Here is a 16,379-nt window from a genome sequence, read left to right as displayed (position 1 = left end):
CATTTACACAGTGAGGTATTTCACCTAAGGGATCCTGGTTAAGTACCCCATTTAATGATACAACCTGAACTAGCCACCTGCCGGTCACAAGTCGAGTACATTACCCCCTGCCTATGCTATTCACGAGCTGCAGGGGGACTGAGAACAGGAGCACAGGCACTGGCAGAGCTGCTGTAACAGATAGCCTGCGAAACCGATACACCCGAGATCCAGAGTCATCTCACTTATTTATGAGGGTATCAGGACGTCCGCTCAGTGCCCAGAAAGCAGGTCCAACGATGCCGAAAACCTACGCCGAGTCTTGGGTGCCTCCTTCTCCTCGACATGATCAGTTGCGTTTAACACATCTCTGTTTATTCATTGTCCCGGTGCAGGGTTGCAGTGATCCAGAGCCTATCCTGGAAGCTCACGGTGTAATTCAGGATTTGCCCTTAATGGGACACCAGTCCATCGCAGGGTAATCAAAGGGCAATTTAGGGTCATTAGTCCACCTGAAACACACGCTTTGGGCTGTGGGAGGACACCCTCCTGAACATGGGCAAGAGATGCAAACCGCCCACTGGATGAGCTGGGTTCAAATCCCCCCTCAAGCACCAAGCCCTGGCGCTCTAGACCCCAGTGCTGTCTGCCGTGCCATCCTCCTCCGGTTGCGCTGTTCTGAAATACTAACTCTATCATGGAAGAAACTTCCACAAAATCCAATTTCATGATATAGGTGTATGAACTATCACAAATTATTATTGTGTGGAAGTACAGCCAGCCTGTGGATCAGGGTCAGTACGTGTCGGTATTTGCGTTCCACAAACAGCAGCCTGGCTCAGACAATCCAACCAGTGTCTATCCAGCTCACACTAGTCCTTCTTCTTCAGCTTGGGCCTGAAGCGCAGTGTGTGAAAGGCGCTTTCCGCTACCTTGGGCAGATGAATGGGGTTCCTCTGGAGCTGCCGGCGCTCCCCCACTGTCCTGCCCTTGGCCCTCGCCTGGGACCCCTTCAGCCGGCTGTCGTCCGTGGAGAACCGGCGCGGGTCACGCAGCGTCCAGTTCGAGTGGAGGTCGTGCTCGCTGGTGCTTGTGGCCACTGTTCCGTGGGGAACAAAAACACAGTGACCTTTACCACATGGCAACTGCCAGCTCAGCTGGAGAACATGTCTATAACACCATTCCTCAACAAGCACCTTCATTTACCAGGAAAATACCGACTACATCATTATGATTTTGAGCTGTGGGATCAGGACTTAGTTCAGCCACCCCAGAGTTGAACAATCATGTACTAGTTATGATCAGAAACTCACATGGGACTGTCAGACATACCAACAAAGTCAACGTCAGCGTTTCCGTCGTCAATGTGAGGCTTCAGCTTTGGGTCTGGATCACAGCTTGCGATGACCGCATCAAAAAACTGCAGGGCGTCCGCCTCGCTGGGGGCGGGGGGTGCCCTGCCTTTGGTCCCAGACACCTGCGGAGCACAACACGACCATGGAAGCAGAGTGTGTGAAAGCAATGGCCCTGTACAGCTATTCCTTCTGTGTATTACTGCAATAGTCTCAATGTACATCTTGTCCTGTGTCATGTTTGGTGCTTCTTACATAAGAGGAATTATGGGCTGCCCCTTCCCTCTGATAGCTTTACTTTGTTTACTTTTCCCTCCAATCTGATGTTCTTGCCTTGTTTAACTTTCTTTTGATAAATGATGCCCAGTGCAGAATTTTACCCTCTGTGGTCATCTTCTATTGTCTACAGGTAAAAACAGACCACAAATATCCAGTAATTGAAAGCTACTTATTTATAACAAATATCATTAAATATATAATGTCTACAATGCTGTATATATGGGTAAGTCATATATATATATGTAAACTGCTAAATTAATAAATGTAAATTAAGTATTGTATATAATTTTTGACAATATTGACTGATCACAAACATGGTCTCAATATAGGACTGAAGTGGTTGCTCTACCTGGGACTCTTTGGCATGGGGTGGCGGAGGAGGGGGCTTCTTCTTTTGCGGGACGGTGGCTTTCTTGTCGTTACCCCTCAGATTGTTGACGCAGTTTGTGTACTGTCTCCTTAAAGCGACCAGGTCCTCCAGGTACTGAAGGCAGCCCTGGTTCTGGCACTGCAGCCAGATACGGTCCTCTTGCCTTCGGTAGTAGTAGAGCGCTGTGGTGGACTCTATTGACAGTGCACTCTTACTTCTCTTCAAGGTTGAGTCTGCAGGGTTGGCTCGACTTTCTCCCACTATAAGCATGGACGTACTGCGAACCAATCTGACGGTGCACGCGTTGTGATAGTCGGAGCTGAGACCCTCGCGACTTCTATGTCCATGATTTGGGCGGAAAACGGCACTGATCTTTCTAAACATCACTCTGAATGCAACAATGACATTTCAAGACAGTCACGGACGTGTTCCTTGGTACCAAGGAGAACATACATTACAGATAGATCAGGTAGTCTTACTCAGTTTTACCTTGCTCCACTCTCCTCCCTGCTCCATGGTGCTCAATTAGATGACGTGAAGGTATCCGTTAGCCAGCATGTTCATTCTACTCCGGGTCTCCAGTATAAGATCCACTGCTATAAGCCACTGCCTGCTGTTAATGACTTCAAGAGGCAAGTTGTTAAGGGTTTTCTGTGGACTCTACTATGGCAACAGGGTCCCGAAATCCTAGATGCCTTTACATCATTACTATTGACGAGAAGTGAGTCTCGGGTGTCTGGAGCCAGAGTCCTGTTCACAGGGTAAAACACACCTTGAGAGGTGGACTTCTGCCTACTTACGAGTAACATAATAATGACAAAAACAGTAGCAAAAATGTTTTTTTTGCTGTCTGTGTCAATGACAGGAATTTACACATTACGGCGCTGCCTAAATAAACCCACTGCTGGCAAATTATATCTGACAGCTTCACACTAACTGACAAAACATGACAACTGTGTGTCCTACAACCGACCACTCGTCAGATTGAATCTCAGTAGGCCCAGAAAATACATTTAAATTTACACTAGATTAAAAAATTAATGGTTCTAAATTCAAGCATCCAGACAGAAATTATACTTGACCACAGCCAATGCCGCAAGTCCCAGCTCTTTTTATTTTGTGTGCAATGTTTTTATGTAGTTTCAAACATTTTCTGTTCCTGACATCTGGATGACTTGATCTTTACAACTTAACCTTGCTTTATGAAAATGAGAACAATAATAGAAAATAAGAAAAAGAACCCAAGATAAAGTGCAGTTTAATAAGTCAAGGCTCATTCATATTTGCTCCAAAATGTTAAGAACTCATTTAAAATTATGTGACATCAATAAAGTTTGGCATATTATTTACATTTACATTTATTAATTTAACAGACGCTTTTCTCCAAAGCAACGTACATCTCAGTGAAAATACAATTTGTGCATTACATTAGGAGAAAGAGACATAGTTGCAGACATGTAATTCTTAAATAAACCTGGTTTGTTTCTTTCCACTTTACGCACCGATGTTCATTGCATAAGTAGGTGCACAAAACTAAGGACAGGTGAATCCTGATCACCTTCCTACAATTTTTTTTTTTAAAAGGTACACAAATATTTACGTACAACGCAGGAGTAGTGGCTGTGTAAAGGCTTATCTGGGTATGATGATAAAGTCATAGTGCATTAACATTTACACCATACATGAGTTAAAGAGATTATGGGCAAAGTGAGTCCGGAAGAGATGACTTTTAGGACCCTTTTTAAATGTGGACAGCGTTTCAGCAGTTCTGAGTGAGAGGGGAAGGTCGTTCCACCACAGTGGAGCCAGAACCGAGAACCTCCATGCTTTACTTTTTGTGTGCGGGACCTCCAATCGAGCAGAAGTACATGAGCAAAGGGGTTTGGTTGGGGTGTAGTGGTTGATCAAGTCCTATAAATAGCTGGAACCAGTTCTAATTGATGCATTTGTAGGCAATAACCAGGTCATAAATTTGATCAGTTATAGGAAGCCAGTGCAGAGAAATGAGTAGAGGAGATACTTGAGAACACTTAGGCAAGTCAAACACAACTCGTGCAGCAGCATTCTGTATCAGCTGCAGAGGTTTGATGGCAGTAGCGGGAGAGCCACACAAGCATATTTAATATATAAAGTTCAACTACCCCTCCTCGAACCGCCACCTTAACGTGGTGGAGGGGTTTGGGTGCCTGAATGATCTCAGGAGCTATGTTGTCTGGGGCTATATGCCCCTGGTAGGGTCTCCCATGGCAAACAGGTCCTGGGTGACAGACGAGACAAAGCGTGGTTCAAACCCCCTTATGATGACTATCAAATCCAGGTTCTCGTTTATCCCGCCCGGTATGGGGTCACCGGGGCCCCACCCTGGAGCCAGGACTGGGCGGGGGGGCTCGCATGCGAGTGCCTGGTGGCCAGGCCTATGCCTATGGGGCCTGGCCGGGCTCAGCCTGAAGCCAAGACGTGGAGCCGCTCTTCGGTGGGCTCACTACCTGCCGGAGAGGCCGTAAGGGGCCGGTGCATTGTGATTTGGGCGGTGGTCGGGGCCGAGTGCCCGGCCGACCCAAACCTCGGGCGCCAACTCTGGCTTTTGGGACTTGGAATGTCACCTCACTGGAAGGAGCCTGAGCTAGTGCAGGAGGTTGAGAGATACCGTCTAGATATAGTCGGGCTCACTTCCACTCACAGCTTGGGTTCTGGAACCACTCTTCTCAACCAAGGGTGGACTCTCCAGTATTCTGGCGTTGCCCTGGGTGAGAGGCGGCGGGCGGGAGTGGGCTTATTAATAGCCCCCCAGTTCAGCCACCATGTGTTGGAGTCTACCCCGGTGAACGAGAGGGTTGTCTCCCTGCGCCTTCGGGTCAGGGAACGGTCTCTCACTGTCGCTTGTGCTTATGCGCCTAGCGGCAGTGCAGAGTACCCGGCCTTTTTAGAGTCCCTGGGGGGCGTGCTGGAAATCGCTCCCACTGGGGACTCTGTCGTTCTACTGGGGGACTTTAACGCCCACGTGGGCAGCGACAGTGACGCCTGGAGGGGCGTGATTGGGAGGAACGGCCTCCCTGATCTGAACCCGAGTGGTGAGTTGTTATTGGATTTCTGTGCTAGTCACAGATTGTCCATAACGAACACCATGTTCATGCATAAGGGTGTCCATCAGTGCACTTGGCACCAGGACACCCTAGGTCGGAGGTCGATGATCGACTTTGTAGTCGTTTCTTCTGATCTTCGACAATATGTCTTGGACACTCGGCTGAAGAGAGGGGCTGAGCTGTCAACTGATCACCACCTGGTGGTGAGTTGGATTCGATGGCGGGGGGATAAAGCTGGACAGACCTGGTAGGCCCAAACGCATAGTGAGGGTCTCTTGGGAACGTTTGGCGGAAGCCCCTGTCAGAGAGGTCTTCAACTCCCACCTCCGACAGAGCTTCAACCAGATCCCGAGGGAGACTGGGGGCACTGAGTCCGAATGGACTATGTTCCACACCTCCATTGTTGGGGCGGCGGTTCGGAGCTGCGGCCGTAAAGTCTCCGGCGCCTGTCGCGGTGGCAATCCCCGAACATGGTGATGGACACCAGAGGTAAGGGATGATGTCAAGCTGAAGGAGGAGTTCTATCGGGCCTGGCTGGCTCATGGGACTCCTGAAGCAGCTGACGGGTACCGGCAGGCCAGACGGAATGCGGCTCTGGAAGTCGCCGTGGCAAAAACTCGGGCCTGGGAGGAGTTCGGTGAGGCCATGGAGGAAGACTTTCAGTCGGCCTCAAAGAGATTCTGGCAAACCGTCTGGCGACTCGGAAGGGGGAAGCAGTGTTCTGCCAACACTGTTTACAGTGGAAGTGGTGCGCTGCTGAGCTCAACTGAGGATGTCCTCGGGCGGTGGAAGGAGTACTTTGAGGATCTCCTCAATCCCTCCGACATGCCTTCCGTAGAGGAAGCTGAGGCTGGGGACTCGGAGGGGGACTCGTCCATTACCCTGGCTGAAGTTGCTGAGGTAGTCAAAGAACTCCTCGGTGGCAAGGCTCCGGGGGTGGATGAGATCTGCCCCGAGCTTCTCAAGTCTCTGGATGTTGTGGGGCTATCTTGGCTGACACGCCTCTGCAGCATTGCGTGGAGTTCGGGGACGGTGCCTCTGGACTGGCAGACCGGGGTGGTGGTCCCTCTTTTTAAGAAGGGGGACCGTAGATTGTGTTCCAACTATAGGGGGATCACACTCCTTAGCCTCCCTGGGAAAGTCTATGCTGGGGTATTGGAGAGGAGAATCCGACCGATAGTCGAACCTCGGATTCGGGAGGAACAATACGGTTTTCGCCCTGGCCGTGGAACACTGGACCAGCTCTATACCCTCACTAGGGTGTTGGAGGGTTCATAGGAGTTTGCCCAACCAGTCCATATGTGTTTTGTGGACCTGGAGAAGGCATTCGACCGTGTCCCTCGTGGGATCCTGTCGGGGGTGCTTCGGGATTATGGGGTCCAGGGCTTGCTGCTACGGGCTGTTCGTTCCCTGTATGACCGGAGCAGGAGCTTGGTTCGCATTGCCGGCAGTAAGTCAGACCTGTTCCTGGTGCATGTTGGACTCCGCCAGGGCTGCCCTTTGTTACTGATTCTGTTCATTATCTTCATGGACAGAATTTCTAGGCGCAGCCAGGGAACGGAGGGTGTCTGTTTTGGTGGCCGCAGGATCTCGTCTCTGCTTTTTGCGGATGATGTAGTCCTGTTGGCTTCATTGAATCAAGACTTACAGCGTGCACTGGAGAGGTTTGCAACCGAGTGCGAAGCGGCGGGGATGAGAATCAGCACCTCCAAATCTGAGGCCATGGTTCTCAGTCGGAGAAAAAGGTGGATTGCCCCCTACAGGTTAGGAGGGAGTTGCTCCCTCAAGTGGAGGAGTTTAAGTATCTCAGGGTCTTGTTCATGAGTGAGGGAAAAATGGAGCGGCAGGTTGACGGACGGATCGGTGCGGCGTCCGCAGTAATGCGATCATTGTACCGGTCTGTTGTGGTGAAGAAGGAGCTGAGCGTAAGGCGAAGCTCTCAATTTTACCGGTCGATCTACGTTCCTACCCTCACCTATGGTCATGAACTTTGGATCTTGACCGAAAGAATGAGATCGCGGATACAAGCGGCAGAAATAAGTTTCCTCCGCGGAGTGGCTGGGCGCACCCTTAGGGATAGGGTGAGGAGCTCAGTAACCCGGGAGGAGCTCAGAGTAGAGCCGCTGCTCCTCCGCATCGAGAGGAGCCAGTTGAGGTGGCTTGGGCACCTGTTTCGGATACCTCCTGGACGCCTCCCTGGTGAGGTGTTCCGGGCATGTCCCACTGGGAGGAGGACTCGGGGCAGACCCAGGACACGTTGGGGTTCCCCCAGAGGAGCTGGAGGAGGTGTGCGGGGAGAGGGAAGTCTGGAAGGCTCTGCTCGAACTACTGCCCCCGCAACCCGGTCCCGGATAAGCGGAGGAAGATGGATGGATGGATGGATGGATGGATGGATGGATGGATGGATGGATGGAAGTTCTACTATCCCTACAATGGAAAATCACTTGATTAACATAACATGAGACCATCAGAGATTCATAAACACTTTTGCTTGATGTGAAAGTCACATTTATACATTATATATATATATATATATATATATACACACACACACACACATCCTGTATATGTATAATAGATGTGATTTATATATATGTATTGGTGGAAAGAAGATTGTCCTGTGAGTAAATACAAACCCTGTATTTTATATGGGACTAATAAACTATAATAATCAGTAAATAATTGTATAAGCAGTGAGAAATTTCACAGTAATTCCACTGGAACTAAAGATTACATTCACTACAAGAACCTTTACCACCATAACAGTAACCTTCCCTGGGAATGTCGGCTGATTTCAGTTCATAGATTCAAATGGTATTTGTTTGTTTTTATAGAAAAATTGTGGAGTAAATGAAAGGTAGGACTAATTCTGTTCTTCAGTTATACAGCAACGTGCTGGGACTGAAGACACGTTCGCACGCTGAAACTGAAATAAATACCACCATCATATTTCCTGTTCTCCGTTATGCCTCGCTGCCCATCTCGTTCCTCTTTTCAAATCAACAGCTGCGGTTTCAACACAGAAGCAAAACTCCGTTGTTCTCCCCATAATTTTTGGAGCACTGCAACAGATAAATTCGTGCTGAAACATAGCTCCATATTCTTCAACGATTCAAAACACCAAAGTGATCATTATTGTTCCAGGTAGCAAAGACTCATCATAATAACCATCACATTCACAATTAAAAAAGAAGACGTATATATTTCCTTAGTATCATACAATAATAGACAGGGAAAGATGTTCAAACCCTTGTGCTAAAATAATAATAATATTCATGTTATATTTCTGTTCCTCGAATTGCATGCACTTTCATTAAAGCAACACAAAGAATGCATGAAACCTTCCTTGTACTGTAGTCTCAGACAGTAACTTACTGCTACTGGACTGAAATACATTATAAGAACATCAAAAAAAACAAATCAATAAAGTGCACTGTGCACATTTAAATGCTTACTGTTCAGTCATTACTGGGAAGAACCCAAATCAGATAAAAGTCTCCAAAAGCGTAATGAAAGATGCCTTCAGAAAGGAAACGTACCCATCGGACAAGACCGAGCCAGCTCTACTGAAGAATTTATAATCGATGTGATTTGCTGTCCTCTGGCCTTCAGAGGAAGCTGTTGAATAAAGACCCGTACTGGAAAAATCTATAGCAATTCATTTGGCGTGTACATGTTTCAAAGTCTTTTATCGTACGCCATTCCCCATCCTTCATTCTCTTTGTTTCTGTGTTCTGTACAATGCTAACGGTCATATGCGTGTGCATTGGGTGCCGACGGAACAAAGCCATGAAGGCTAACAAGCGCTGTGATTTCACACAGTCAGTCCACTTTGTGTGACTTCGGCACATTGGAAAATATGTCCTTCTAAGAAACACACACCTTATGCACGAAAGTTGTGAGATAAAGCAAAATTACAGTGACTGGTTGCTTAATGATCAAAATTCAGACAACAGAGCTGCTTGAACTTTCATTACTGCCTTGGATTGTAAGTAGAGCCAAAGGGAAGCCCCTGAAGGTGCACCCCCTTTTGCATGAGGAAGTGAGTAACTGTGCGGGTGGCTGTTTGCTAGGTGTCACAGAGGCATTTGTTGCAGTTTCTCCCATCTCCTCCTGAGCTTCGAACGGCTTGGCTGCATGCTTGCGGCATCACACCCTGTGCTGGAATCTGTCCACCTGAAGATACCCTTGGTGACTCACGACGCAGCCCTTGGAGGTGCAGGTGAGTAAATCACTTTACTTCTGCATGACAACATAATGCAGCACAAAATTTTACTGGCCATGTACAAGGAACTTGACATGGCGGATCCTCATCCATTCATAACATAACTCAACGACATTAGGGTAATAGAGGAAGTATGAAACAACAAAGTTTGGGGAAAATACAACACATGCTGTAAATAGTGAAATTACTTACATGGATCTGAGCAAAGAAATGGAAGCGGCAGGCGGAATAAAGGCAAACTGTACCAGTACATGACACTTCAGTCAATATATTACTTTAGGACACATAAAATTGAAAATGCATATGGAAAGTTATTAGAAGGATCTAATGTTACCAGTGCGACCCTTTTACTGCAATGTGTATGTTTAGGAGCTTTGTCAGCAGTGAAATCTTAATGTCCTTAATGTCATGAAATCTTAATGTCCAGATGTGCCTTGTAGATTGAGTCCTAGTTTCCTTCTTTGGCTTCCCAGAAGGGAGGGCTTAGAAGATTTGACGGCCAGGGTGAATTGTTAGATTTGTACTGAGCGTAAACGTAATACATCTTATTATTCTACCGTTAATAACCAGGAAAACAACACTGGTACAACTAAGGTACATTTCAGCAGAGACTCAAGTGTTTGCTTCGTACAAACTCAGATAAATTCATCATAAAAACATATAATAACTTGGGAACATATTAACACTGATGCAGCTGCTGTTAAAGGTCTGCTGCATGGTTTACTACAAGGAAAGCCAAAATCTCTCCTGCCCTCCTGTGATTATTTAATCGGTTTTTTCACATGATTTACATGAACGTGACAGATTATGGTGCTTCATGTGCCAGCTGTCAGTCATGGGTCGTGATGTGTTCTCACCACGTCAGCGGCCCTGCAGGGGATGACTGAAGATAACCTGGAGAAGTTTGGTGAGGCTTCTCCCAGGTGTCCTCAAGAGCAAGTGACCTGCGGCAAATAAAAGTCTGACACTCGGCCTTGTCTCTGCAGAGTAAAGCACCACACTTTCTATGTTGTCCCACAGGTATGCTGTGTGAAAGCATGCTGTGGAGAATGGCGTACTGCCAGGACTTCACGAGTGAGGAGACTCCGGCCTCTCTGCCAGGCCCGTGGCGAAGGGAGGGAGCCCTGTCAGAGCTGGCTGCCGCCGTGACCTTCAGCTCGTGCCCTCAAGGTACCCGAGCGGGTGTTGAGGCGCCATCAGAGATGCTCAGAACCCCGGAGAGGGTCTGGAGATGGGGCCGCTCTGGAGCTTCTAACCACAGGGGGACCCAGAGCCAGACAGTCTCACCATGCAGAAGGACCTCTCCTGGGGTGAACATCCCGGGCTCGGCTCGGTCTGGCGGCGAGGCCTTCCTGGTGCCCTCGAGCTGCCAGAGCATCTGCCAGAACTACAGTGACCTACTCATTGCAGGGGACCAGGTGCTGCCACTGAGCGCCAGTGCAGATGACCTGATGGCGGGGAGCACCGCTGAGCCTGCCGATGGCCCCTTCCTACAGTCCTGTGAGATCCCCCCAGCGATGGACTCTCCACCCTCTTCTCTGGAGTACCCTCAACGGCCCATTCGGAGGGGTGACTCCTCATGCTGGAGGGCGGGCAGTACCAAGGAGCGCAGCCTCCTGCTGGGGGGGCAGCAGCCGCTTTCCAACTCGCTGCTGAACCACTACCTGGAGCAGAAGGTGGTGGACCTCTACAGGCAGCACATGATGGAGAGCATGGCTCACGGCCGCTCCCCCTCCACCGTGCTGGCCTCTGAGCTCATGCTGACCAGCGTGGACCAGATCACTCTGCAGCTGTCGCGTGAGCAGAACTTAGAGGCCACCAGAGCAAAGGACATGGTCATCAGCTGCCTGCGGAGGGTGGCCAGTGGCCTGCAGTCCAGCGAGATCAGCACTCCGCTGCTACAGATCTCTGTGGACAGCACATAGATCGAGATGGCCTTATGGGGGACGGCCAGCACAGCAGGCTTATGGAGATGCATAACTCTCTTCTTGAGGGCTGCAGGGTGTCTGGATTTCTTTCCAGATTTAATATTGTTATAGCTTTATGACAATAAACGTGAATTGAAAATCAGATCTTAATGGTTTTTTAAGTCCAATTATTTAGATTGTAATTCATTATACTTGGAATTTTGAGTATCGGAAGAACACAAACTAACATATAGTAAAAGCTCTGGGTGTGTGATCCCCAGGGCGTAGAGCTTATCTTCCAGGACTAGAGGCTCTTCTGATCTGTTTGTGAAAACTCAACAACACCTTCTGCAAGCAGAACAACAGCAACTGGAGAGAAACACGAGAATCACTGACGATCTGAAGTTCTGAACTGTGAGGTACAGAGAAACGGAAATAAAATATCTATACCCTAACTCCACAGCTCATGCCATTATCCTTTTTACCGCTAAGTCACAATTAATGAAAGCTTAACAATGTCCCTTGACATATTTGCTGGTCACTGACGAGCAGTCATAGGTTATGTTGGGCCATGTTGGGTCTGCAGCAAATAAAATTTTAGAGAATATTTGCGAAGAAAACGTGACTGAAAAATAAAAAAGAAATTGAAAAAAATGTGTTTATGCTCAAAAATCCTTCACTCGGCTGTTGGCAACATGAGGAGGCTGTATTAAAGCCCTTTCAAAGCTATCTCAAACAACACTTTTTCTTGTTTAGGATGATATAATACAGCAGTTTGGATCCTTCTAATGATGTTACACATGCATTTTCAACTGCAAATTTCCACATAAAATCAACAAAACAAAGCGGCATGAGAGTGCTACCCGTCACAGGTGACAAGGGCAAATGCTGAACCTCAGAGGATCCATCCCCTACACACCAGACCTGCATCGCAGAAATCAAATCTGTGATATAAAGCCAAGAGGAGGAACCGCACCTCGTGGAACCTCCAAAGAATGAGCTTGATTCCTGTGATTGCCGCCTCCCATGATCCATACCCAGAATCCAAGTCCAGCCCGTGTCGCGATTCGTCCTGGTTCTTCCAAGTTATCACCGCTTCAAGGTCTCCACTTCTGCACTTCTATCGCTGTCACCAAAGCACAACGTGACCGGAGTGCGGTTCCCTCGTTAATGAGTAGAAAAGTCTGCACATGGAATACAATATTCAGAAGTAACTTGACCATACGATCAGACCTTGGTTACCAAAAACAGGGACACAGAAGACAAAATAAAAAGTGGACAGTTATTATGGCATAGTACGTTATAGGAGAAGCTGGTATGTAGAAAAAAATTTTTTCTATTATGGCCAATATCTGTTTTAGTATATTAAACAACACAGCCAAACATGTGGGATCCTTGAGCACTTTAAAACTATTTTATGATACATGATGTATGACGTAAATATTCTACAGACTGATAAAAGTGGCGGTGAATGTACAGATACTCCTCAAACAGACCCCAGCCCTATGCATTTTCGCTTCCTCATCTTAAAAAAGTATTAAAGAACTGCAGTGTAAAGAGGAACCTGTGGTATGCGTGCAAACGAAAACGGACCGAAACCTTTGTGAAACCCCCTCCTTCCGGAAATAGCCTGTCTTCGTATTGTTTGCTGGCACATACATTCTGATTAGTTTCTAAATTAGTGAAAAATAATGAAATCTGGAATGGCTGGGTTTGTCGAAAACTGAGCACTCTAGTAACACCGCCACTCTTCCTCCACAGGCAGCGAGCGCCTGCAGTTCTAAACAGGCAAATAGTAATGCAATGCAGCCGCAATGCTTTCAGTTGTGTAATTTTTCCACTTTCTACTGTGCTGTTACAAAGAACTGGAGGCAACAAATATAACTGTCTAATTTACGCAAGGGGGTGTGGTGGTGCAGTGGGTTTGACTGTGTCCTGCTCTCTGGTGGATCTGAGGTTCAAGTCCTGCTCGGGGTGCCTTGCGATGGACTGGTGTCCTGTCCTGGTGTCCTGTACTTGGTGTGTCCCCTCCCCCTCCAGCCCTTCTCCCTGTGTTGCCGGGTTAGGTGAAGAATATGACTATGATGGTCACTTTGTAAAAATTTGCACGCTGCATTCACAGCGTTTCCTCGCCAAAAAAAACTGCCAAAAAACCCATGTAATCAAGGCGATTGCCATCAAAATTAAATCGAGTCAATGCAGGCAAAGCGAGAGGACGGTTTCTCACAGGTGCCCTCTGACTGCACCTTTATTAATCACGGATGAATGCATCTGCGCGCAGAATTTAACAAATGCGCAAGCAAACAGCATTTCTGAGATTCCTGCCTGAAAGCTTTTTTCTCAGGTATTGATTTAAAGCTCCTGTTTCAAGGAGAGTATAAAGATGCAACTGATCATTAGAAAGGAATTGAGAACACAAGCTAGGCCCGTTGGGGGTAGGAGACACAACGAGTGCTGTGGACTAATGAAGCGCAGCCTTGCTGCCATTCATCTGCATGAGGGCCTTGGGAGGTCTGGTGTCCTTGTGCTGCATCCTTCTGCACTGCTAAACAAACTAATTACACAGGATTATTACTGAATGTCACCATTAACCGTTAGACTCGCCTCGGAAATATATGGTTTCGCTTGCCGAGGCCTTTGTGGTGAAATCTACTCAAACACGCTGAAGTCCTTTGGTTCTCATCTTTCCACCCCACGAAAGGTGGCAGGTGGCTACGTGGTTTCTTTGTGAGCTTCTGAACTACACCGGATCCTCCGCTCGCGAACGACATTCGGACGACAATTTGTTCAGTTCATTTGCAAATCAAAATCAGTAAAAGCTCCGTAAAGATGCCCTTCAATTCATTCACAGGTTAGGCTCTCTAAACAGCTCAACTAACACGTAACTGAAGCTACGACGAATTAAAAAACAAGACTTCCCCTCCCCCGCCCCCATTTTCATCAACTCAAGTGCTTGTGCAGGTTTGCTGTGCTCCAGAGTACAACTTGGAAATGTAAGACGGGGAACACTTTGGAAAGGACATCAGTCTCTTGATGGACTTTTCTTTAAATATCTTTCATTAACCTAAAACAACACGTGCAACATTCATTAGAATCTGGTCACATCAACTTTACTTTATAACTTACACAGTCGGTAAAAGCGTCATAATAGAGACTTACCTCGGTTTAATTGCTGAGTAGTTTCTGTAAAAGTCTGGGATATAACTATAACAAATAAAAATATGCTGTAACATATAGCATTTTTATTAACATTGAGCTACATTAAAGTTAAAACTAAATTAAAATGACTGAAAAAAAATACTTTGCCTCTTCAGCTGTAAACCCAAACACACAGTCTGAAACCCCTTGTCATCAAGAGGGGTTATGGCAAACCGGAGCCTAACCCAGCACCACAGGGTATAGGGAGGACACACCCAGGACGGGGCACCAGTCCATCACAAGGCACCCCCAGTGGGACTCGAACCCCAGACCCGCCAGGGAGCAGGACCCAGCCAAACCCGCTGCGCCACCGCACCCCTCTGCTGTAACCCCCATGGACGCTAATTGAATTAATGCAGTCATACACTCGTATTGATGCAAAATGCTGTATCATTTGTAGTTCCATAAACAATTTTTTGAAAACAGACAAGCAAACAAAAATAAATAAGCAAGTTTATATTTTCAATAAATGTGTAAGTCAAACCTTTACAACGCAAGGACACAATATATTCACAGAATGGAACTTATCCTCGTTTTGAGCAAACAGTTTTTTTTCATCCTGGTATTTCTTCAAAGACGACTGAAAAGATGTGATTGGCAAGAATCAGTTCTATAAACACATAGAAATAATTTTCACCCATGCAATACTGCATGTCCTACTAATATTCTAATATATCACCACACACATTTCGCTCTTATTATGTATCCTTCCTGTCTCTTTACCGCACACGGAGGTTACCGCATGGAAGTGCGATCATATTCCATATGAAGACAGCATGTAAAACATGTATTCAAATAAACCTGATATTTGTCCAGGATGCAGGGAAACTTTTGGCAATATTAAGTATCTACTTCACAGAAGGCTAAGGTTTGAAAGATAGCTTAGGATACTCGTAAGCCTGCACCATCACTATTCAAATAATTTTTATGCAATTCAATTCAGGTGATTTTTTTTTTTTTATACAGCGCTGTTGCCGGCAGAGTGACACAGAGAGCTGAACAACAGATCAAACACGACAGAACAGTGATTATGTGTGGCTGAGCTGGTCAAGTTCACCAGCTGGCGGCTGAGGAGAAGAAAGCAAAAAACTCCCATCCGTGATGAAGAGGAGAAAAATAAACCTGCGGGGCTTCAAGTGTCAGTGGCAGCGCCCCCCCCTTCCACCCCAGCCCTCCTGGGCATTATAATGGGTTTTCTGCTTATGTGCCCAGAACCTCTTATTGCCTGCTTTTTTGTAGCTACATTAAGGTTATATATAGAGAGTGATTTAGGGAATATTTCATTTGTGACAGGTGTTTACCGTTGTCTGACATTTTTCATTTATATTGATAAACTTTGGGAAAAAAACAAATACTAACTAATGTATACCTAGGCTTGAAATGAAGGAAACTCTTTAGCTTCATGGTCAAAAGAGTTCAATTTAAAAGTGAACAAATGAGAGGGAAAACAGCACTATGCAAAAAGCAGTGGAGTAAATGGGAATCACAGTACTAATTGCTGGGGGGCTCATTGGGCGACAGTGGTAAAAATCAGACTTCTCTGAAATCCTTTCAAACATGATCATACATGCACGCACGCACACGCACACACACACACACACACAGACACGCAAACGCTGCCTTGTCTCACCTGCAGCGCTTGTTGTCTTTACACTTACATTTATTTGTTCAGCAGATGCTTTTCCCCAAAATGACGTACGTCTCATGTCTTTCCCGGAGACGTTCTGGCAGTGAAGTTTTTTGGTCATCTCTGGTGTGACTGGGTCTGGCCTCGGTCGCTTACTTTTTCGGCATTTATTCTTTGCTTTGAAATGCCGGAGAGAGACAGCCTGAAGCCACAGAGAAGAAAGTTATAAAAGAGCTTGGAGAAAAATGAAGGACAAACAGAAAACAATTGAATGAAAAACAACTTCAGCTCCTCAATGCTCCGCGCCAGAAGGCAGGCCTCAATAGAACATATAAGTGTCTTTTATGGGTTCATAAAGT

At 46.7% G+C, this 16,379-nt stretch overlaps 2 protein-coding genes across 2 annotated transcripts; one reads left to right on the top strand and one right to left on the bottom strand.

The window, feature by feature from the left end:
- Positions 1 to 851: 851 nt before the first annotated feature.
- Positions 852 to 2,364, bottom strand: c9h13orf42 (chromosome 9 C13orf42 homolog). The gene is made up of 3 exons (XM_029251518.1): positions 1,960 to 2,364; positions 1,312 to 1,456; positions 852 to 1,078 (listed from the first exon to the last, which is right to left on the bottom strand). Exons 1-3 carry the CDS (start codon positions 2,362 to 2,364, stop codon positions 852 to 854), a joined length of 777 nt encoding a protein of 258 aa, XP_029107351.1.
- Positions 2,365 to 9,176: 6,812 nt separating this feature from the next.
- Positions 9,177 to 11,246, top strand: LOC108933147 (uncharacterized protein CXorf21). Its single transcript, XM_018749982.1, has 2 exons — positions 9,177 to 9,285; positions 10,309 to 11,246. Exons 1-2 carry the CDS (start codon positions 9,201 to 9,203, stop codon positions 11,211 to 11,213), a joined length of 990 nt encoding a protein of 329 aa, XP_018605498.1. The 5' UTR covers positions 9,177 to 9,200; the 3' UTR covers positions 11,214 to 11,246.
- The last annotated feature ends 5,133 nt before the right edge of the window (positions 11,247 to 16,379 follow it).

Source organism: Scleropages formosus, chromosome 1 (assembly GCF_900964775.1).
Source record: "Scleropages formosus chromosome 1, fSclFor1.1, whole genome shotgun sequence".
In the NCBI taxonomy this organism is placed as follows: domain Eukaryota; kingdom Metazoa; phylum Chordata; class Actinopteri; order Osteoglossiformes; family Osteoglossidae; genus Scleropages; species Scleropages formosus.
Note: the sequence above shows the minus strand (reverse complement) of the source record. Positions and strands in the feature narration are given on the sequence as shown.